This window comes from Sarcophilus harrisii, chromosome 3, assembly GCF_902635505.1.
Source record: "Sarcophilus harrisii chromosome 3, mSarHar1.11, whole genome shotgun sequence".
In the NCBI taxonomy this organism is placed as follows: Eukaryota; Metazoa; Chordata; class Mammalia; order Dasyuromorphia; family Dasyuridae; genus Sarcophilus; species Sarcophilus harrisii.
In genome coordinates this window covers 415829955-415855045 of record NC_045428.1, presented here as the reverse complement: position 1 = coordinate 415855045, position 25091 = coordinate 415829955, and the positions used below count along the sequence as shown (strand labels likewise).

The 25091-nt window shown below is 34.1% G+C and overlaps 1 protein-coding gene across 1 annotated transcript in view; it reads right to left on the bottom strand.

Annotated features, from left to right (window-relative positions):
• LOC100913237 (CD302 antigen) overlaps positions 1 to 25091 on the bottom strand; it is a 176982-nt gene that overhangs the window by 130677 nt on the left and 21214 nt on the right. Inside the window, exons 3-7 of the mRNA XM_023499237.2 lie at positions 24261 to 24431; positions 17472 to 17636; positions 12287 to 12397; positions 10044 to 10184; positions 7642 to 7833 (exon numbers count right to left, since the gene is read on the bottom strand). Coding sequence (XP_023355005.1) covers positions 7642 to 7833; positions 10044 to 10184; positions 12287 to 12397; positions 17472 to 17636; positions 24261 to 24431 — 780 coding nt within the window. The remainder of the gene's footprint in view (positions 1 to 7641; positions 7834 to 10043; positions 10185 to 12286; positions 12398 to 17471; positions 17637 to 24260; positions 24432 to 25091) is intronic.

The window sequence follows — 25091 nt, the reverse complement described above, 5'->3', positions numbered from 1 at the left end:
CTTAAAGGGGAAGTTTTCTAGGGCAGGACCCTGCTGATGAAGAAATGTAGTTCCTAATGATAGAGACCACAAATGAACTGGACAAAGAATGTGGCTTTCTGTTTACTTAATGGGGAACATAATCCCCTTGTTCCAAACTAACTACTTTGATGGGCAGTTTCTAGTATAGGTAGATAACATTTTATTTGAGGAGCTGGAACTGAGAGGCATGTAACATGCACATGAATATAACCTAGTTTGATCTCCCCTAGATATGCTTCTGAATTTCTCCAGATTTCACTACCATGACTCAGCTGCTTTTTTATACCTGGAACATCCTTTCACCATGCTGTACTCCTTATCCCATTGGTGAGTTTCTGTAGTGGGATGGGAAGGTGATGGCAGTACTCCATTTTGGCCATCCTCAAACAACCCAGGTTGGCCTTGCTTCACTCCCTTTATAGCTGTACTTTCTTTTTAATTATTATGAAGACTTTTTATTTTCAAAATATATGCATAGATAATTTTTTTAATATTCACCCTTGTAAAACCTTGTGTTCTAAATTTATCTTCCTCTCTTCTTCCTATTCTCACACCTAGACAGCAAAAAATCCAATATAGGCTAAATATGTGCAATTCTTCTATACATATTTATACAATTATCATGCTGCACAAGAAAAATCAGATCAAAAAGGAAAGGAATGAGAAAGAAAACAAAATGCAAACAACAATAAAAAGAGTGAGTATGTTGTGATTCACACTCAGTTCCCACAGTCCTCTCTCTGGATGCAGATGACTCTCTTCATCACAAGACCATTGGAAGTGGCCTCAATCATCTTATCATTGAAAATAACCACGTCCATCAGAATCGATCATTGTATAATCTTGCTGTTGCCATGTACAATGAATTCTTCGTTCTGCTCATTTCACTAAACATCAGTTCATGTAAATCTCTCCAGGCCTATCTAAAATCATCCTACTGATCATTTCTTATAGAACATTAATCCATAACATTCATAAATCACAATTTATTCAGCAATTCTCTAACTGATCCACTCAGCTTCCAGTTTCTTGCCAATACAAAAAGGGCTGCCACAAATATTTTTGCACATATGGGTCCTTTTCCTTCCTTTATGATCTCTTTGGGATACAGGTCCAACAGAGACACTGCTGGATTAAAGGATATATATAGTTTGATAGCCCTTTGGGCATAATTCCAAATCAATTTATAATTCCACCAACAATGTATTAGTATCCCAGTTTTCCCACATCTCCTCCAACATTTGTCATTATCTTTTCCTGTCATCTTAGGCAATGTGAGAAGTGTGTAGTGGCACAACTAAGAGTTGTCTTAATTTGCATCTCTCTGATCAATAATGATTTAGAACACTTTTCATATTAGAAATGGTTTAAATTTCTTCATCTGAAAATTGTTCATATCCTTTGATCACTTATCAATTGGAGAATGGCTTGAATTCTTAAAAATTTGAGTCAATTCTCTATATGTTTTAGAAACGAGGCCTTTATCAGAACTTTAAAATGTAAAATCCTCCCCCCCCTCCAGTTTATTGCTTCCCTTCTAATCTTGGCTGTCTTGATTTTATTTGTACAAAATCTTTTTTTAACTTAATATAATAAAAATTATTTATTTTGTATTCCATAAAGTATTCCAGTTTTTCCTTGGCCACAAACTCCTTCCTTCTTCACAGATCTAAGAGGAAGACTATTTTTTGTTCTTCTAATTTGCTTATAGTATAACCCTTTATGCCTAAATCATGAGTCCATTTAGACCTTATTTTGGAATAGGGTGTTAGGTGTGGGTCAATGCATAGTTTCTGCCACACTGATTTCCAATTTTCCCAGCCATTTTTTGTTAAATAGTGAGTTCTTGTTCCAGAAGCTGGAGTCTTTGAATTTGTCAAACATTAGACTACTATAGTCATTGATTATTATGTCTGTGAACCTAACCTATTCCACTGATCAGATACTCTATTTCTTAGCCAGTACCAAATGGTTTTGATGACCGCTGCTTTATAATATGGTTTTAGATCTGGTACAGCTGGGCCACCTTTGTTTGCATTTTTTCCATTCATTCTCTTGAAATTCATAACCTTTTATTCTTCTAGATGAACTTTGTTATTTTTTCTAGCTCTGTAAAATAATTTCTTGGGAGTTTAATTGGCATGGCACTGAATAAATAGATTAATTTAGATAGTACTGTCATTTTTATTATATTAGTTCGGCCTACCCATGAGCACTTGGTATTTTTTCAATTGATTATATCTGACTTTATTTGTATGGAAAGTATTTTGTAATTGAATTCATATAGTTCCTGAGTTTGCCTTTGCAGATAGACTCCCAAATATTTTAATATTATCTATAGTTATTTTAAATATAATTTCTCTTTGTATCTCTTGCTGCTGGACTTTAATAGTAATATATAAAAATGATGATGATTTATGTGGATTTGTTTTGTATCCTGCAACTTTGCTAAAGTTGTGAGTTGTTTCTGGTAGTTTTTTAGTTGACTCTCTAAGATTCTCTAAGTATACCATCTGCAAAGAATGATAATTTGCTAACATTTCTAATGCAATACTGAATAGTAATGGTGACAGTGGGCAACCTTTTTACCCCTGATCTTATTGGGAATGGTTCCGATTTATCCCTATTACATATGATGCTTTTACATAGATGTTACTGATCATGTTAAAGAACACTCCATTTATTCCTATTCTTTCTACTGTTTTTAATAGGAATGAATGTTGGATTTTGTCAAATGCTTTTTCTTCATCTATTGAGATAATCATATGATTTTTGTTAGTTTTATTATTGATATAGTCAATTATGCTAATAGTTTTCCTAATATTGAACCAGCCCTGTATTCCTGGTATAAATCCTACTTGCTCATGGTATATTATCCTGGAGATAACTTGCTGTAATCTCTCTGCTAATATTTCACTTAAGATTCGTAGCTGTACTTTTAACTATTTTTTGAACTTTGCCACCATGACTCAATTGACTTCCCATGCTGAAACATCTCTTTGTCATACAGAATCCTTACTCTGGCGCTGAGTTTCTGATCCAAGAACTCCATTTTGAAGATGGGTCTATTGGCCCAAGAAGATGGCCAAGAAGATTGGCCATCTTTTATTCTCTTCCCAGCTGTGCTTCTTTTTCCAGACTTTGCTACTATATATCCAACATGAATACCATCTCCTTCTTTCCTATCTCTCCCTGCTTTTCAGTTCTTTTAAAAAATCTGTTGTCTTCCCCATCCATCCACCTCAAATCTTAGTGGGTAAGCTCCTTGAGGGGAAAGACTATTTTTTGTTTGGTATTTGTATTTTATTTTTAGAGCTTTAACACAGTATCTGGCACACAGTAATTGCCAATAAATACATACTACCTGCCTGCTTGAAAGTAAAAGGCAGGGTTTTGGGACTTCTGCTATTGGATATAGGTTCCTATCTCTGCCCTGTATAAATAAAAGAAACAGATAAGGAATTCAGGAAACAGATTTAAGCAGGGATGGAAAATTTCTCTAAAACTGCCTTGGATATTTATAATCCTCTTTCCTGATATTTAGAAATAAGACAGCAGCCTTTGGGCTGTGCTCTGGAACTTCTTCCTAAACAACAATGAAGAAGTAGCAGAGGCTTAACTGATACTCTCCTCACTGTTGGAGCTGAGAAGTCCACTTATTCTTGAATCTCAGAATCAATTATAATTCATTACAATTTTCTTTATGGGAATAATTACATGACATATATTTAGAACTATCATCAAGGATTACATTTTTATCATATAGAAGGTATTATAGATTGATTTGTATGTTGAAATAATTATTCTGCAGATGGTCCATTTCCTGCTAGTTCAACTTACAATAAAATGACATGTTTAATACTGAGCTAAGATTGTTCCTATAGTCACCATTTTGATTATCCCTATTAAATACCTCTTAATCAAACCGGAGAATTAAGTATTTAAGTGGCACAGTGGATATGGATAGAGCATTTGATTTGTAGTCAGGAATAACTTAGGTCAAATCTTGCTTTAAATACTTGTGAACTATGTGACTATATATCCCTTAACTATTGACTGCCTCAGTTTCCCCATCTATAAAATGGGAATAATCAAAGCACATTTATCCCAGGGTTGTTAGAATAAAATGAGATTATATTTGCAAAACATTCTACAAACTGTCATTATATAAATGCAATTATTATCACTGATGTTAGTATTATAGGTATACTAAGACTAAAATCAGAATATCCCAGAATTCTTGATTTCTCAAAGAATCTGGGGTATGAGACCTAGCAGCTATTAGAACTGGGTAGAGGTTCCTCTTTCCTTTTGTCTTAATATTTCTATGTCTTGATAAGTTAATGCCCAAATATTTAATACATCTTTTTTTTTTGCTATTAATTCTCTTTTCCTTCTAATTTCTCTTCATTCTTGACAGTGGTATATCAAAATGCAGGTAATTTTTGCAGTTCTATCTTATATCCCACAACTTTAATACATTCATTTATTATCTCCATTAATTTTTTATCAAGATAGCCTTAGGTTTTCTAGCTATATAATCATGCTGTCCGCAAACATATGTTTTGACTTTTCCATTATTAATGTTTAATTACTTTGTTTCCCCCCCATATTTTATTGCTTTTATGATTTTAAAAATTATATCAATTAAGATTCTATGTGCTTGCTATGTGCTGCATTCTGTTTATCATTTTCTTTTAAAAAAAAAGACTGCTTTTAATATTTAATTGTATATGATACTATGATATAATTTTAGATATATACTTATAATAATATTATGAATGATATTTTGATGTGGTTTATAACTTGATTTATCAATATTTCAAAATTTACATCAGATTGGAGTAAAGAAAGTAGATATACTTGTTTTAGTTTCTCCCCTTCTGCTCTTCCATCCAAATGAGAATTTTTTTTTAGAATTGTTCAGAAATATAATAATATACTTTGTGGTTTCAGATGTATGCTTTTTATCATATTATTAACATTTTATCATATAATGCATGTCTTTTTATTCATATGTATATATATTTATAAGTAGAATGCTTTATTTTATCAAGGAATTTTCCTGGATATAATATCATTATGAAATCTTTTTTTTTTTCTTGAGATAAAATGCATGATCTTAAACATTTTTTCTGGTATATACCACCTATTTGTAAATTCGACTTTGTCATAATGGGGCAGTCTTTTTTTGATAAATGGCTAAATTCTATTTATGATTCTATGTTTAGCAATTTTGCATTATTATTCAGTAATCACATTGATCTGTGGTTTTCTTTCCAACTGCGTGCTGGACATTTCAAGCTGGATGTCTCAGAGACATCTCAAATTCAACCTGTCCCAAATTGAACTGGTTATATTTGAATCGAAGCTGTCCTTCTTCCGAACTTCTCTATTTCTATTGAAGATACTACTTTTCTTCCTGTCTCCCAGATTCATAATCTTACCATCTCCCTTGACTCCTCACTCTCTCTCATACCACATATCTAAATCAGTTACCATTATTATTTTACATTTTAAAAATCTTTTTTTATTTTATCTTACATTTTTACTTCAACAACTCTCAATTCTGATCCCTTTTCTTTATTCCCACAGCTACTACCTCAGTTCACACTCTCATCACTTCTTGCTCCATTATTACAACATCTTTATAATTGGTCTCTTTGTCTCAAGACTTTCTCTACTCTGGTCCCTATTTCTGCCAAAGTAATTTTATTAAGTGTAAGACCTTGCTATGTCACTATTCCTATTGAATATATTCCAGGGGCTCTCTACTATCTTATAGGATAAACACAAAACCTTTTATAACTTGGCCCCAAACTATCTTTCAAATTTCATTGAAGATCGCATAATTGTGACTGTTCCCACATAGCTAGAAAGCATTCTCTCCTCACCTTTGTCTCAAAGAATCCTTCTTTTGCAGCTTATACATCACCTTCTAAAAAAGTCATTCCCTGATTTCCCCAATTGTTAGTGTCCCTCTCTTTTTAAACTAATTTTATTATATTTATTTGTATTTATCTATTTCATATTTCTAAACTTTTTATTTTTAAAATATATACATAGTTTTCAACATTCACCCTTGCAAAACTTTGTGTTCTAATTTTTTCTCCCTCCTTTCCCTCACTCCCTCCCCCAGATAGCAAGTAATCCAGTGTATGTTAAACATGTGCAATTCTTCTATACATATTTCCATAATTATCATGCTGCACAAAAAAAAATCAGATCAAAAAGGAAAGAAAATGAGAAAGAGAACAAAAAGCAAGAAAATGACAAAAAGATGAAAATACTATGTTGTGATTCACATTCAGTCTCCATAGTCCTCTTTCTGGATGCAGATGGCTCTCTCTCTATTGAAATTGGCCTGAATCATCCCTCTAATTCCATCAGAATTGACAATCACATAATCTTGTTGTTGCTGGGTACAATGTTCTCTTGGTTCTACTTTCTCCACTTGGCATCAGTTCTTGTAAGTCTCTACAGGACTTTCTGAATTCATCTTGATGATAATTTCTTATAGAACAATAATATTCCATAACATTCATATACCATAACTTATTCAGCCATTCCCCAGCTGATGGGCATCCACTCAGTTTCTAGTTTCTTGCTATCACAAAAAAGGCTGCCACAAAGATTTTTGCACACCTTTTCCCTTTCTTATTATCTCTTTGAGATATAGGCCCAGTAGAGACTATCCATTTCATATTTATTTTATATATGCTTACATATGTACCTGTCTCTTCCATTCTAGACTTCTTGAAAGTAGGGACTGTTTAATTCTCTGTATTATACCCTCAGCAACTAGCACATAGTAGGAATTTAGCAAATTTCAGCTTTGTTTTCTTTAGCACAAGAGACCAATGGAAGTGTTATTTAGCCTAACCTTTCTATATATTAAAATAGTCTCTGTCATAAAAACTACTTATTATTTTAAAATCTGATAGAATTTCATTGTGAATTCACCTGATTCCCTCTCTTCTTTATTAGGAGTAATTCAAATGTAAGCACTACCTATATTGGTCTTTCAGTGACATCAATCTTTTCTTTTTCTCCAATGCCAACTCCCCTTCTCAATCTGCCACTCTTAACCTATATATTTTTGTAAGTTTAGGTAATTTCCTAATGACTGATCCTTTTTTGGGTGGGACTAGGTAATTGGGGTTAAGTGACTTGCCCAGGGTCACACAGTTACTATGTGTTATGTGTCTGAGTCTGAATTTGAACTCAGGTCCTCCTGACTCCAGGGCTGGTGCTCCATTCCCTATATCTGGGTGCCCCCCCTCCTAATGACTAATCCTACAGAAGGTCACATTACCTCCACAATAACTGCTGGAACTTAATTAGAAGGATGACATGTGCTTTATGTCTCTTGAAGGAAAACAAACAACTCATTTATTTTTCCTCACATACTTATGATTTTTGGATACATTTAAGAATTATAAAATTATTATTATCACTGGTAGACTATAAATGAGTACTTACATTATAAGGAATAGTGGAGAACACGTAAACCATAAGATAAAATTTGTCAGGTTTTCACAAAGTTAACATTTTTGCTAATAGAACAAGTATACTAGAATGCTTAAAAACATCTCATTTGAGAGCCTTAGAAAAACTTACCTCCTTCATGGAGCTTTCTGACAACTAACTCCACATCTGCTAAAGAATGCATACTGATTAGATTACTGTGGTTGGATATGCATTCTGCATTTGCTTCATCCCAGGAACTACTTTCATTTACCAGAAGATAGCAAAATCCATTGTTTGGTAGCCAGCCTGGATCACAGTGGGTCTCTAAATATGTCCAAACATCTGGGGGTGGGGGGGGGGGGGGGGAAAAGCAGTTATTTATATTCCATTGAAGACACATTAATTTTGACCAAATAACCGTATAATCTCCCTTCTTAAAATGTAACTCTTCTGGGAAAGCTGGGATCTTAGATTTTATGGAAATATTGACTTTTTTGGTAGGGAATAAAACAAGAAGGTGGATCTAGTAGGGGCAGACCTAACATGCCACACTGAGCACATATCTGTGTAGGCAGGAGCAGAAGCAACAAAGGGTGCTGAAAAGAAAATATCCCTTGGTCTCTTGCTGACAGAGAGTCTACAGAATAAATGAATCTTTCTCTGGGCACAGGTCTGGTCAAGTTTATCAATACTCTCTGTAACCTAAAGAATTAATACTCATCAGTGAAGCAAACACTACCATTTTGTTACACGAACAGCTTAGCAATCAGTATAATAGTCATTGATTACAAAAGGAAATTTAAAATTGGAATAATCTATGTAGACAATAAATTCTATTTTGACCATTTATCCACTAGTCAAGAGAACAGCTAAATAGGGTAGAAGATAATATATGGAATTCTCCTTTTTCCCTCCCTTTCTTTTAGGATAAAAGGGAATAGCCATATTAGTCATTCCTCTCAACTTACCTTTATGGTTACCAACTGACCTAAATTCACACACACACACACACACACACACACACACACACACACACACTTCTTTAGTAAATAAAAGTAGGACACCATTCCTATCACTTCTGAATTTGTACTTGCAATATCTGTGGTTAGGAAACAATGCTCTCTATCAGGGAGCTTTTGCTTTCCTCTTTGAGGTTTTCATTTCTGAGAGTCTATTTGAGAGAGACCCTTATGTAGAACCTTAGTTCCCTTAATTTGTCTCAACTTTAAACTGCTAATCTATGGCTTTCTCAAACAGTCCAGTCCAACATTCATTGACTGTGCAATGTATTAGATGCTGGGCTAGGTGCTGAAGATATTTAGAAAAAATTGAAAACCAATTGTTGTCTTTAAAAGCTTCCTAATAAACTGCTCAAGGTGGGGAGGAGGAGAGGAAAATAGATATTTATAAAGATATTTGTATAACTAATATTTTGAAGAAAAGAAAAGTAGGTCTGGAGAAAAGGGATGAGGAAAGGCTTTCTTCACAGAAAGAAACATGAGTTAAACCTTAAATGAAGCTAGGAATTGTAAAAAATTGTAAAAAAGCTAGGCAAAAAAAAATTTATGGTATTGAGGAGGGAGTACCGACATGTTCGAGATTACCAGATACAAAATGTTGGAGTCAGTAGATGGAATGCCAAGCCCAGTAAACCAGTCAGTTTAGCAAGGATAATACTGTGTGTAAAGGGATGTAAACTGGAGAGAGTTGAATGTGACTCCAAAATTGCCAATCCGAGTGATTGGAAAGATCCTGGCCTTGAATGATTGGCAGGTGTGTCCCTCAAGAGAATTATGAAATTTTGGAGCTAATTTAGGAGGAAGGTGGTAAGTTTAATTTGAACTTGCTGGTTTCAGGAAGGAGTCAGGAAAATAAAGGCTCACTTCACAGCCAAATGAAGCTAGTTCACAATATTATAGGGAATAATCTTATGTTAGAATATATATTTTTGAATTTGCTATTTTTCTTCTTTTCCTGAATTAGGAATTCTATTGTATCTATTTGATCTATTTTGTATCTATTATTTAATACTTTAAATTAATTTGCATTTTATTCTTGTGTAAACTGATATACAATTATTCATTCTCTATCTCTAAGAAGTCAGTATAAACAAAATTAATCTGAGTAATACCATTGAAGGCTTAGTGGCAATTAAAGTACAGTAACAACTCTAATCCTATGAAAATAATTATTATTTTATTAAGTTACAACTCTAGAAACTAGAGAACTACATGTACAAATATGCTTTAATTGTTGTCTAGAAGCTTTGTTTTCCACTTGTAGAAACACTGAAACATAAACTTTCTACTTGCCTCACTTTATTCACTTCAGTTTTAAAGAAAATTCAACAAGGCCACATAGTTAATATGAGCTATAAATGAATCCTTCTTAGAAAACAAAAATTTATTAGCTAATCTCTCCATCTGAACTGTCAGCACATTTGGATGAAGACAATCTAGATAAAGATTCCCCAAATTTATTGATTTTATTTTTCACAAAACTATGATTTTTTAAAGTCTTTTTTGCAAATGATTAAAAAAGGGAAGCAGTACCTGATGACCTCGATGATTCATTCAGTTGTTTCTTGCAGACATAGGGGAATTGAGCTTCACATGGAAAACTGTGCCATTGCCCCGATTCAGCATTCATTATTACACAACTTGAGCCACCTATTGTAGGCGAACTGGGAATTTCTTAAGAGTTGCAGGGGAAGAAAAAAAAAATGGAGTGGGGGGAAGAGAGGTTTTGTATTCGGTTAGAAAAAAAGAGAAAATGAAGGGAATTTCTAGACTTCTGCTTTTGCTAAAGTGAACAAGAACATAATCTAATAAAACTTTAATTAACTGGAACCCAACTAACACCCCCACAAAACCCACAATCTTCAGCCCTGACTGAAGAAGAATGTAATAAAAAAATACAAGAGCATTTCTAACCTTTAGGAGGGGACAGAGAACACATAGAAGCAGAGAAAGAAAGAAATAAAGCGAAAAGGGGAAAAAGGAAGGATGAAAGGAAAGAAAGAAGGGCAGAAGGATGGAAGGAAGGAAGGAAGAAAAAGAAATAGAAGAAAAAGAGAAGGAAAGGAAGAAAAGGAAAGAAAGAAAAAGGAAGGAAGAAAGGAAGGAAAAAAGGAAGAAGGAAAAAAAGAAAAGGGAAGCCAGGAACGTTTGGGGGAAGAGGTAGGTCATAAGGAAAAGGTAAAGAGAGATTCATTTTCTTATCCTCTCCCTCTAATTCCAACTTTCATCATGCAACTTTTCAAGGGTATTATATGGGAAGCATTAGAAAATCCCCCAAATGGGAAAGGATGGTGAAATGATAAGGAATTAAAAGACTTTTCTCCCCACCTTTGTAATGATTCCCTATTGGTATTCTCTCTGTAGATTTGTACACATTGAGCTAGAAGTTGGCATAGAAATATGACCTTTGAGGTTCCATTAGAATGTGACTAGAAAGGCCCATTGACCTTTAGTGGGAAGAGTAAAGGAAGTATAAAAGTAGAGAACAGAGGCAGTGTTAAATATCATCTCTGTCACACATACCTTAATTTTTACTTTTAAGAGTGGGGTGGTTTTAGAATCTGAACTGCTTTACGTGAACTCTTTCTTTTGTTTATTTTCCTGGGTTGCTGCAATCTTTTGCTGGCTGTAATTTACTTCTTGAGATTTCCTTCCATTCCCGCTATATCTATCCATATGTGTATTTTTACATGTTGTTTTACTCATTAAAATGCAAGAGTCTTGAGGGCAGGGACCAAGTTATTGCCTCTTCATATCTCCAGGTTTAGCAAATGGTAAGCAATTAATTAATGCTAGCTGTCTGACTGACTGCCAAACTTTCTCAGAATATGCACCACGGATACCCAAAGGACTAGAAGAAGACAGAATCCATTTTGCTGGGAATACTGAGTATGAATGAATTGTTGGGATTTTATTAGAATTGAAAATCTCCTCAAGTATTGGCATTTACTTTTTAAGAGATAAAAATTTGTCAGAGTCATCGGTCTATGTTTTTATTTTATATGCTTATTAAGTATTTACCCCTAGTTTCAGAAACAGATTTCTGAATGTGGGAGTGATTTATCAGAGGTTGTCTGGCAAGATTTATTGATAAAGTCACAAATGTCCTGAGGTTCACAAGGCTAATTTTTTTTTAATAGCCTTTTATTTACAGGATATATACATGGGTAACTTTACAGCATTAACAATTGCCAAACCTCTTGTTCCAATTTTTCACCTCTTACCCCCCCACCCCCTCCCCTAGATGGCAGGATGACCAGTAGATGTTAAATATATTAAAATATAACTTAGATACACAATCCAAAACATTATTTTGCTGTACAAAAAGAATCAGACTCTGAAATATTGTACAATTTCACAAGGCTAATTTTGTTAGAGCATCTGAGGAATAGTTTCAGTAATAAATGTCAGGTCTGTGCTACAAATTTAAATTTGGCACATCTTCTCAAAAGGTTCTCCATTTCCACAAAATATCCAGATAGTTATTTCATTCTAGTAATTCAGGGTTCCTCAGACCATGTCCCAAGGACTAGTTAATCCAATGGTCACCAATAAATTTTCAATGGCTCCATCAGATAGTCCAAAACTATCTACTAATAGTATTACAACTGGCATACTATAGAAGGAAAAGTTTTTTTTAAAGATAGGTAATATAAATACAAATTAAAGAATTATGAGTGTCACAAACTCTCAAGTCTTGGGTAGGGATTGAGAAGAGAGTCAAAACCTATTTTTACTAAAGTCTATACTATTCCTAGTAAGGAAAAAAAAATCACCTGGATTCCAGTTGAGAAAATTTAACGGGGTGTGATCAGACCATTCCCAACCTTTTGAAAAATCTAGTTGATTTAATCCAATCCAGAACATTTTTGGAATCCCCTCTTTGTCTGTAAAGATTAAAAAGATATTCATTGAGTTATCTGATTAAGGCTGAAGTTATTGGCACCACATAATTTAAAGAACTCTAATTTAAGTGATTCGATTTTGTATCCTCTAAAAATAGCACTGAGTGAATAGGGCAACACAATCCTTTAGCTTACTAACACACTTCCTAAATACTTGTTGAGTTGATACAACCTGGATTTTTAAGCACTCTTCTCCAATAGTATACTTCTAACAATCCCCCACCCCTACTAACTACTCCTAATAGAAGTGAAAAGTAGAAGCATGGCTCATCAAAGGCAGCAGCATAGTGGATAGAACTCCACCCATGGAATCAGGAAGACTCATCTTTCTGAGTTAAAATTTGATCTTGGATGCTAGCTGTATGACTCTGGGCAAGTCACTTATCCCTATTTGCTTAGTTCTCTCATTTATAAGTTGAGCTGGAGAAGGAAATGGCAACCCACTTCAGTATCTCTGTCAAGGAAACCCCTAATCAAGTCACAAAGAGTTGGATATGCCTGAAACATCTAAACAACAACTGAGAGAAGGAGATTCCTCTGGGGAGCTTCCTGGAGCAATAAAATCCCAGGTCTAAACTGGTAGCATCAAGTAGTTCTTAGGGAATCTTACTTAGGAAGGCAGCTAGGTGGTATAGCAAGTTCCTAGAATTGAGAAGACCTGAATTCAAAATCAGCCTCAAACACTAACTTTGTGATTCTGGCCAAGTCATATAACTTTTGTCTATCTCAGTTTCCTCATCTATAATACAGGGAATGTGACAGTACTTAGCACTTAGTGCTTCACCCAACCTGGAATATAGGAGGCACTTTATAATTGTTTATTGGATTTACTGAAATGGTTGTCAAAGTGCTGAGAATAGTGCCTGGTTGTAAGAGACAATTAATAAATATTTGTTTCTTTCTCCTCTTTCCCCTTCTCCCCATTCCTCTGTTTTAATGCAATAGGTTTTGGTTTTTAGTTATATAGTGTCAGAGGCTTGAAAATTAAGAGCATTAGCAGTATTTAGACTAGACTAGAGCAGGAAAGAATAGTTACAATCATGACTTTAGTTATCAGTCTGAACATTTCTTGATGAGTCCAGATTTACTTAAGAGAATCAAATGAAAAACAAAACAAAACAAAAACAAAGTTGTTACAAAACAACAAGAATACTCCAGACATTTATGATAAAATCCTGGCTAAGCCAATTGATAGCATTACCCAGTTGGCAACTCAAAGTCAAGTGTAAATACTGTAAGATGGGCCTCTAACTAAATGGTTAGATTGAAGAGGGCCTTTTATACTAAATATGCTCTTTGAGGCAATTTTATGACTTTCTTTGGTAATACTTAAAGATATATGGAAAATCCCTGAGTTTTTGTTACTAAAAATGTTCGGTTTGGTGATATCATAAGTTTTCTTTATGATTTGGTCTCAGATAATTACTTTCCAACTCTTCAGATGAGCAGATTTAATTGACTCAATCTCTTCTACTAGAATACATTAAGCATTATTCAAGAAACTCACGGAATTATGTTGGTAAATATACATTTAGCGATATTATGTTTTGCTTGTATAGGGAAGCATATTTTCAGAAAATATAAATTTTTTCTCATAGAAGTACTAATTATTCAAGTTTCAAATTAATGAGGAAAAAAGTCTGAACAATACAAAGTTATAAAAGTAAGTCATGGAGACAGAAATTTTGAGCTCTAGAACTATGAAATGTGAAGGAACATATATTAAGGACAAGTCATCTGCAAAATGGAGTTGGAAGAGATATTTCTAAGGTTTTTTCAAGAATTAAGTCTTATGATATCCTTCTTAATTTGTCAAATTGTTGAGTGATTAAGTATTAATTGAAATATCTAATATGCAGCATGATAAAAAATGTATGAGTGTGTGTGAATGAGAGAGATAGAGACAGAGAAAGATAGAAACAATCTAATGATAGAATATAAAAAGGAGAGAGAGAAGAGCATAGTATAGAGTCTTGAGAGATACAGTCAAGGGACTTACAAGATCCATCAAAAGAAACTGAGGATTAATCAGACAAATAGAAAGTGAATCAAGAGTCAGGAATCACAAAAAAAAAAAAAAACCAGGAAGAAAAGAGTATTCAGAAAGGAAAGGCAATTAACAGTGTCATATACTACAGGTCAAGAGGGGTGAGGATTGAGAAAGAGCTATTATATTTGGTAATTAAGAGATCACTGATAACTTGAGAGAGAGAGAGAGAGAAGTATCAATTGAGTGAAGAGGTCAGGGCAGAGTACAGAAGGTTTAAAAGGGAATGAAAGGAGATAAAGGGAAAAAATTACTTAGTGTGATGACATTTTCAAGCATTTGGCTGGAAAAGGAGAAAGAGAGGCAAGAACACTTGTGAATTAGGAGTATGACATCTTGTGGAGGCTGAAGTAAAGGGGAGGAGTAGACTAAAGAACTAGAAGTTGGGGTATCTAAGGGAATATTAACATATTTGTTGAACTTCTTAATTCAAGAGGAGTTGGAATGGGGTTGAAGTTAAGAGCCAGATTCTGAGCTTACTGAATAGCAAGGAGAATATTCACACATTCATACACATAAAAGTTACACACATACATATGTGTGTATATGTATATATATATATATATGTATATAAAAATACTTTCATAATGTGATTTTAGGCATTCATACATACACATTTATACATGTGTGTATGCACATATGAATTATAAACCTCTTTTTTCCTCCATGAAGCTTATTTTCTTAGGGAGAGTGTAGGAAGAAAGGGGGAAAAAAGAGCAAGGGGTAGAACACAGAGCTAACTGTATGTATATCAGAGGAAAATATAGATGCAAAGAGTCTGAGTAATCCTAATTCAAGGGAGCAGCCAATTAATGCAGTAGATAGAAGTCCAGGCCTGGAGTCAGGAAGATTCATTTTCATGAGTTAAAATTCAGATTCAGACAGTTAGCAATGTTGTGTGACCCTGGGCAAATAACTTAACGATGTGTGCCTCATTCCCATCCATTTCAATCTTTTTTGCGGGGGTGGGGAGAAGGGATATAGGGCAGGGTAATAGGGGTTAAATGTCTTGCCCAAAGTCACAGAGCTTATAAGTGTTTGAGGCTGAATTTGAACTTAGGTCCTTCTGATTCTGGGGCCATGAGTCTATACACTGTGCCATCCATCCACTTCCATCTTACCCTACCAATGTCTTACTATAGCTCTGCCTGCCCCCTTTTACCAAGCTATCTGGAACTCTTGGTCCAAAAATCAACAAATTTCCCTGTTTTATTGTGCATCACTTCCTCTCTTGATGCTGCCATCTTCTGGCACTAATTTCTCAACAGTCAAATAGAATGAGACTTTAGATCCTTTGTATATGACACTCCTGACCACTTCACTTCTCTAGGTTTGCTGTTCTTGTGGTTCACTTCTTATCCATCTGATTATTTCTCCTTAGCCTTCTTTTTCTGGAACTTGTGAATCAACATGTGGATATCTCCCAAGGCTCCATACTTTCACCATGTGATCTCATCAACTCCCATAGGCTTAATTATGATCTCTACACAGATGATTCCCAGATCTATTTATTAAGCCATAATAGTCTCTCACTGTGTTTATTGGGCATTTCCAACTGAATGTCCTTGCACCATCTTATACTTTACATGCCTAAATCAGGACTCATTTCCTCTTTTCCCCAAATCACCTCTCTTCAGAGTTTCTATTACTGTCAATGGCACCACCATTCTGGCAGTTAGCCAAGTTCACAACCCTGGAGTCATTCCTGACACTTTACTGCCTACATGTTCAATTAGTTACCAAATCTTATAATTTCTTTCTCTACATTACCTTTACCATATATCTTCTCATGAAGTAGCCACTCTAGTTCACCTCTCCCCTAGACTATAACAACAACCTCCTATAAAGTCTCAGTTCCTCAGGTTTCTTCCAAATTCAATCCGTCTTCCTATCTGCTGCTACTATGAATTTAACTAAAACACACAGGTTTTACAATTTCACTTCCCTACTCAATAAACTAATGGGTCTCTAAGATCAAATATAAACTCCTCTGTTTCTCCTTGAAGGTCCTTCACAATCTAGTGGTTTCTTCTTGTCTTTTCATTTTCTTACACATTATTTTTCTTTACACATTTCACAGACCAGTTATACTGATCTAATTATTGTTCCTCACATCTGACCTTCATCTCTCATTGCTAGGCCTATGTATTAGCCATCATTCATGACTGGAATTCTCTCCCTTCTAATCTGTATCTCTTAAGATTCCTCTTCTTCTTTTAAGACTCAGTTCAGTGCTACCACTGAACTGTTTTCCTAAATCTCTAGATGCCAGTGCCTTCTTCTCCAACACCCCACACAGGGATACTTTCTATAAACTCTGTGTATGTCTTGAATAGACATTATAGCTTTGCAAAGGATAGAAAGTTTTTAAGGGCAGAGACTTTTTTTGTAATTTTTGTTTGGATACCAAACAATTAGCACAATACTTTACAAATAGTAAGCATTAAAAATATTTATTAATTTAATTATTAAACAGGAAGTATCACTTCATTTACAATGTATGACTTAGTTAAGTCATACCAATGTTAAACTTACTCAAGGTCAAAATCTTTATTCATACTACCTGAACATACTTAAGGTTCTTATTTCTCCTTACTATATACCTATTTCCATACTTGTTTTCCTTTCTCCCTTTTATCTTTAAGTGCTTTTCATTCCTTTTTTCAAAAATTTTAATTCTTACTTCTACAAATCCTTTCAGCTAGAATAAATGTTAATTCAGTCTTTATATCCCCTATTCTTTTTTTTTTCCGATATGGAATTCATCTGCCACTTTTCATAATGCATCATGAGCTTATTTTCAATGCACAGAATAATTAAAGGTGCACAAATATCTGTCTTGATATATTTTTGTTTACAGGTATTACTATTGTCAAAGTACAAATTCTTAGAGTTCAGAGATAGTGTGCATAAATTTATTCTGATACTGCTATTCACCTGTTATTTCTTTACATTTAATTCAACTTTTACACATGAGATTCTATCTATATTACCTTGGGGTTAGCTTACCTTTAAGAAGAATTAATTCATCAGCACTTGATATGCTTACTAAATTTGCTCCTTGATTTTGACATGAAACAAATGCTTCCTTCCATGTAAGGGATGCCTGGGTATTAAGCTGGTAGCAACTTCCAAATTGGTCATTCTTTTCCCAATTATCTTCACAACCATCCTCTATTAAAAGAAACAACATTTAAAAGAGTATGGATTTTTATTTCCATCATCTATTTATTTTTTTTGCTGAGGCAATTAAGAGTTAAATGACTTGCCCAGGGTCACACAGCTAGGAGGTGTTAAGTGTCTGAGGCCAGATTTCCACTCAGGTCCTCCTGATTTCAGGGCTGATACTCTAATCAGTACACCATTTAGCTGCCTCCTCCATCATCTATTCTTGAACTTCAGTGTTTACAGAATTTTTATGTGACAAAAATGTTATTGGTTATGTTCGATAACCTAAATATCACTATTAACAATTGTGATGTCTTGTCATGAGACAGTGATATGGAAGAAACACCATTAGATTATTTTTTTTCAAGGATTCTAAGCCTGAAATTTCAATTTTTGTTGTTGTTCAATTGTTTCAATTATGCTGGACTCTTTGTGACCCCATTTGAGGTTTTCTTGGAAAAGATATTGAAATGGTTTACTATTTTCTTCCTCTGCTTTTTGTTTCTTTTCTTTTTCTTTCTTTTTTTTTTTTTTTAACAAATAAAGAAACTAAAGCAAATAGGTTTAAATGGCTTGCCCAGGATCACATAGTTAAGTGTCCAAGGCCAGATTTGAATTCAGGAAGATGAATTTCCTAATTCCAGGTCTGACACTCTATCCACTGTGACAGCAATCACCAGATAATAATTTGGGTTTGGAACACAGATTCATGCATCCTCAAGTAAAGATGACTGAAATGTGCTAAATAATTTCATTATAGTTTTCTACAAAAATAACTTTTGAAGTATTAACATGGGATAACAATTACAAGAGGAAGATAAAATACTAAAACATATCTCTAGGAACAGTACAGTATAGGATTAAGAATTAGTTTTTTTTTTTAAGCTCCACCGAGTCATTTGCATGACTTGAAGAAAAGTAAATTAATCTGAGTTTCAATTTCCTCATTTATAAAATGATGTTCACAGGATGTGGAATTCAAGGTCTGGAGTGGTTTAAGTGATTTTGTTCATGGTCACAGGTAAATAAATAAATGGTAGAACTTAGATATGAATGAAAGTTTCCTGACTCCAAATCCAGGTATAGAACTTGTTAAGGCTTGTTAAGGCTTCTTCTATCCTTGACAATTCTATTATCCAATATATAATAATCTTTGGGTGGGGGAAGGAAAACACAGGCACAGTGTGGTATTTCTCTGATGCCATCATGCTTGTTATAAACTTTGCTTTAATTTTTTTTTTTTGGCCAAAAACTGTTTTACTCTCCTTCAGCTATAGAGTTCTAGAGTACTGAAAACCAACCTGGAGTCTTGGCTTGTAACTTTGATATTATAAGTTCTGTTTGATCCATTCAAACATTTGTGAACCTACTATATACAAGGCAACTGGGTGGCTCAGTAGATAGAGCAGTAGGCCTGGAGTCAGAACGACCCGAATTCAAAACTGGTCTCAGATTTATTAGATGTGTGATCCTGGACAAGTAATTTTAACCCTGTTTTGCCTTAGTTTCCTAACCTATAAAATGAGCTTGAGAAGGAAATGGCAAATGACTCTAGTATCTTTCCTAAGAAATTCCCAAATGAGGTTACAAAAAGTTGGAACTTAACAACAAAAAATATGTACCAGTCACTATGCTAGAGGAATAATATAGTTTGGCTTAAAGTAGGCCTAATGCAGAAAAATCTGCAAAGATTAGTTGAAACCAAATAGTGAATGGCATTTTTGTCTGGCTAACAATACTGGGTAGCTTGGCAAAGTGAATAGTATGTATGGGATGAGAGAACCTGGATTTGAATTCTACCTGTGCTACATAATATGTGACATTAACTTTTTGGGGGCTTGGTTTTCTTAATCATAAAATTTGATTGTATTAGATGAGGTCCTGTGTATCTCTAAATCTTTGTTCATGTAGGTAATAGGAAATCATTGAAAGTTTTAGAAAGGTCAACATAATCAAAACTACATTATGAAGACTATTTCAGAAAAAAATCTTTTAAAAAGCCAAATAAACCATGTTCACAGAGCCCCAGGTTAATAATCCATGGACTATATGGTTTGAGATTTCTTTCTCTTTAGCTTTATGATACTATGAGTTTCTTTAGCAAGTTTAAGAGTATGAACAGAGAAAGCAAATGATAGAAGTCACCCTGGTCTAGGATTCAGAAAGGAAAGATGATGATCCTAGGATAAGAGTGTGAATACTACTTATAAAATTACTGTGGGATTCAGGCCAAGTGAAGTCTGAATACAACTAAGAGACTGGGAAGTCATATGAAGATGAATAATGGGTTTAGAACCAAGGCAGTAGAATTGGTGAAAGGATATAAGGGTTCCTTTGGAGAAATTTTGAGCTTGAGACTTTAGAGTTATAACCATTCTGAATCTCAAGTTATCTACTACACAACCCAAGTGCTTGTAATTTAATTGGAAGCTTCTCATCTAACTAATCCAATCTCTTTATTTTATGGTTGAGGAAACAGCCCAGAGACATAAATGACTTCAAACCAAGTCCACACAGGGTCTCATCAGTAGAACCTGAGTTTGAACTGGTCCTTTATAAGATTCAGTGACCCTTTTATTGTATCAGACTGCTCACAAATTCAGCACCTAATCCTAGTTCTAGTCTTACCATTCCATCATTTTCAGATTTCATACACATACACACACACACACACACACACACACACACACATTTATGTAGTAGAGAACAAGGCCTAAATTCAAATCCAGCCTCAGACATATACCAGCTATGTGACTCAGAGGAAGTCACAATCCTTTTTGCCTTAGTTTTCTCTTCTGTAAAATGAGCTGAAAAAGGAAAGAGCAAATCATTCTAGTATCTTTGTCAAGAAAACCCCAAATGGAGTCATGAAGAATCAGCCATGACTGAAAAATGACTCAACAAAAACAAATCGTTGTATGGCTGCTAAGTAGGACTGCTAAGTCCTGGTGTCAGAAAAACATTGAGTTCAAATCCAGTCTGCCTCAGTCACTTTGGGGAAATCATTTAACCTCTTTCTGCCTTAGACTGCTCAACTGTAAAATGAGAATAATAATAAACATCATCTACCTTCCAGAGATGTAAGGATCTAACAAGATATTTGTAAAGCACATAGCAGGCATTTAATAACTACTTATTCTTTTCTTCCCATCTCCTTTTACATGACTTGGGGCTGGCTTTATATGACTTGGGATGATCTTTTCTAAGATCAGGAATTTTTTATGGTGGGTGAAACTAGAGGTCAGGAAAGAATGACTAAGATGGGGAGAAAGTAGGTGGGATTAAGTAGAGACTGACAGCAGAAACAAGGAGTATGGTAACACTTTCTCTCTTGGTTAGTTAAGGGAATATGAAAAGTGGACCCTTACTAGAATTTAAAGGAAATGGTGTTATCAACAGTAAGACTTCATTTCTGATCCTAGCTTTGCTAATTAGAACTAGAACATCTCAACACTTTTTACCACTAAAAATCCTAACTTTTAAAAACCCATATCCTTAAAAGTTCCTTTCTATGGGCCTACCTTCTCCTAACCTTTCTTATTTTCTCCCATCTCCAGTCTCTATTTTTCCAAGCAACACAGAAGAAGAAGGAAAGAAGAAAGGAAGGAAGGAAGGAAGAAATAGAGGGAGGAAAGAAGAGAGAGAAGAAGGAAGAAAGAAAAAAATGGAGGGAGGAAAGAAGGGAAAAAGAAAGGAAGGGAGGGAGAGAGGAAAGAAGGAAAGGAGGGAAAGAAGGAAAGAAGAAAGAAGGAAAGAAGAAAGAAGGAAGGAAAGAAGGGAAGGAATAAGCATTTATTAAAAACCTATTATGTGCCAGGCACTGTACTAGATATTTTACAAGTATCATTCCATTTGATTCTCTGGGAACAACCCAAGAGGATAGGTGCTATTAATATCTCCAATTTAAAGCCAAAGAAGCTAAGGTAGAGGTTAAGTGACTTGTTTAAAGTCACATGGCATTAAATATCTAAATGTAAGTCTTTATGACTTCTGATTCAGAATTCCTTCCATTGGTGGCTTCTTTTAGAGTTATCTCACTTAGGCTACAGAGGGCAAAGCAGTCCACTGGAGAAAATTTGGATGTTCTACCAGTTCACAAATTGCAACCACAGAGATAAGTTTATTTTACAACCATCTAGCTACTCATACAACTTAAAGGACAATGTGTTTTTGGATCTTATATCCAAAAACAAAAATGAGATTTCCCTATCAAACATTATCATTGGATGATATGAATTTTTATATAAATTAAATTATGTAACATGAAACAATATTAAATGGTTGTTTATTGTGTGTATGGGAAGAATGATGGGTAGTCACCATTTGGCTGGCTCCTGTCTGTTTTGGAACATCTTAGCTCATGTGATTAACACATGAGGCAGGGCAGACTGGGACATGTTCATGCAGAGAAACTGTAGCCAACATGTTCTGTCAGTCATGTACTGAGTATCATTTGGTAAATATCATTATTGTTTCTGATATCTTCTCAATGTTTGCATACTTTTTTAGACACTAATATGCGAGAAACTTCCAGAATGTTTTAGTAAATCAAGACAGTGAGCTAACTTTTAAATCTCAGAAATGAAATGTTACTTCATTTTGGCTGAAAAATAGATGATCATGTTATTTTTGCTGTTTCCCTTTGCATTCAGCTTAGAACTGATGGGATACATGGACCTTGTTACATATTATCTGTTGTTCCAATATAAAGTAAACTGAGCTTTGGGCCTGAGTCAAGAAAACCTGAGTTAAAAAAACAAAAAAACAAAACAAAACAAAAAAACCTGAGTTCAAATTTGGCCTCAGAAACTCACTAGCTATAGTTAGTAAAAAACACTTAGGGCAAGTCATTTAATCTGCTTGCCTCATCTATAAAATGAGCTAAAGAAGGCAATGGCAAATCATTCCAGTATCTTTGCCAAGAAAACCCCAAGTAGGGCCACGAAGAGTCAGACATGACTGAACTTTTGCTTATCAAATATATCCACATCTAAATATATCATACAATATCCAAATGTATCATTAATTATAATACCTATTTTATATAGTTAAGGAAGAATTACTATGTAACGATCAGAAATATAGAATTTGGCTGAAAAGGATGCACATAAAGATTCAGAGTATAACAATGATGCTCATAATGATAAGGTAGAAATTTAACAGAATGATAAGTGAAATAACACTAACACTGGAATCAAAGACTCCAGGTTCAAATCCTGATTCAGATATCCTACTTGTGCAATCTTAAATAAGTCACAACTTCTTGGGGTCTCTTCAGTTTCCTTCTCCTTAAAATGAGGAGGTTAAAACTCAAAGGCTCAAAAGAAAACTCAAAGAAACTTTCAGTTCTGACTTCATGACCCACTGATCAGAAAAGTGAGAATCTCTTATTTGAGGGAACATTTCTACATTTCTATTTTCAGATCTTCATTTAGTAATACAAACTGACCCATATCACCAAGTTCATGATCTCAATTTAGAAAAACAAAAAACCCAAACCAAAAAACATATCTAGTTGAACTTTCATTTCTAGACTAAAACAAAATGAATTGAAATGATGTTGATTTTTTTTAATCTGTAAAGTATATTTTCAAGAATCAGTGAGTAAGGTTAAAATCAGTGGGGATATTTGTATGGGGTCAAATCAAGGAAGTGATAAAAAATTAAAATTCTGAAGAAAAGTTAAAGAAAGTTACAACATGTAATTCATTTTTCAAAGTGACCAAAAAACTTTTTTGGAAAGAAGGCAGAAAATTACCAAGAAATTCCCAATGAACTTATCAAAACCATAAAGTTATGGCTAAATCTTTACTTGAGCTCCATTTCATGTATTCATATTTAGAATTCTTCCTGGAAAAATTTAGGAGCTTTCAGTAATGAGTTTAGGAAACTCTGCTATCAGGAAATCTCCAAACTGGAGAAGTACTAACCTGGCAATTAGAAAACAATTGCTAGCCAATTATTTTGTTGAATGTTGAGGAATGAGATTTTATGGGTGAAATATGACAGGAAATCAATGACTACATTTGGGCAAGTTAAATGAATACAGTTCAGTTTTGTTTAGAAAAAGATTTTTAAAATGTAAAACCAATTCCTTTGATGACTGTGTGAATTAACAGATGAAATGTAAAACTGCAGCTGAAATTGGCTGCAAAACCCCAATACATAGAAGGTTAATATTTTGTGAATGTGACAAAATCTTTTTTTGTTGTTGATGCCCAGCGTTATTAATGTCAATTGACAAAATGTGGAGATGTATGCTACATAAACACATACACACACACACACACACACACACACACACACACACACACAGTGTTTGGCACTATCTGGAAGGTGTTCAGAACAAAGGAGAAATGGTGGAAATAACCTATAAAAATTGAGATCTTCCTGTTTGCAAATAACATTTTATTTATTGCATCAAAATCTCAGAACATTATAGATTTTAATTTCAAATTAAACCCATTATTTTCAAAAAGTTTACTTGTCCTCACATCTTATTAAGATATTCCAATAAATTCTTCTACTAAAAAAAAATGACAATTTTGGGAAAATAATATTTTGGAACAGATGGGTATTTTGGTGTCTCTGAAATCATACTGTAGAGGAGGCAATCCTTTCCATACTTACCTGCTTTTAGGCAAATTCCCCACTTCTGGTCATGTGGATAATTTAAGGTTGTAGCGCACCATGCCCCTTTATGATCTTCATCAGTGATGCATTCATGATGCCAGACATTATCATTTAAGAAAGGAAACTCACAAGGCCTCCCATAAGAGTTTCCATCTCGGGTATATATTTCTGTTTAAAGAGAAAGAGAGACAAAGTAGTCAGTTTCTAATGGCCAATTTCAGAAATAATAAAAGTACTAAATGCTTTGCTCCTTTGAGAAATTTTTGAAAGATCCATGGGTTGTTCTTTTTTTAAAAAAATTTGATAAAAGATAGATTAATATGTCCAAATTACTAATGCTCCAACATACAGTACATTCATGTAAGATGCTTGTTATGCTTAAAAGAAAAATCCGTGAACATATCAAAAACAATTTGCAAATTCAGGAAATATCTTTCAGTTTAGATTTCTATTCCTAAGCTTAATAATTTGTTTGAAATATTCTACCTTTTCCATAGTACTAGAAATGTAAATTAAATCCTCTTGTTGTGAAATAAGACCCATGAAAACTAAATCAGTGTATTACATTAAGTAGGAAGAGTCTACCTTGACTAATCAATTAACAAGATATTTACTAAGTCTACTATGCTCCTATGAAAGACAAGGAAATATAAGACATAGTTCCTGATCTCAAGGAGCTTACATTTAGATGGAGATACAGAAATATAATGCATAAAAAATTTTGGGGCAGATAGGTGGCACACTAGATAGAGCATGGGGTCTATATATAGTTTGCAAACTCCTGCTATCAATAAGTAAATTTTAGTTACTTAAAAGAAAAGAAGAAGG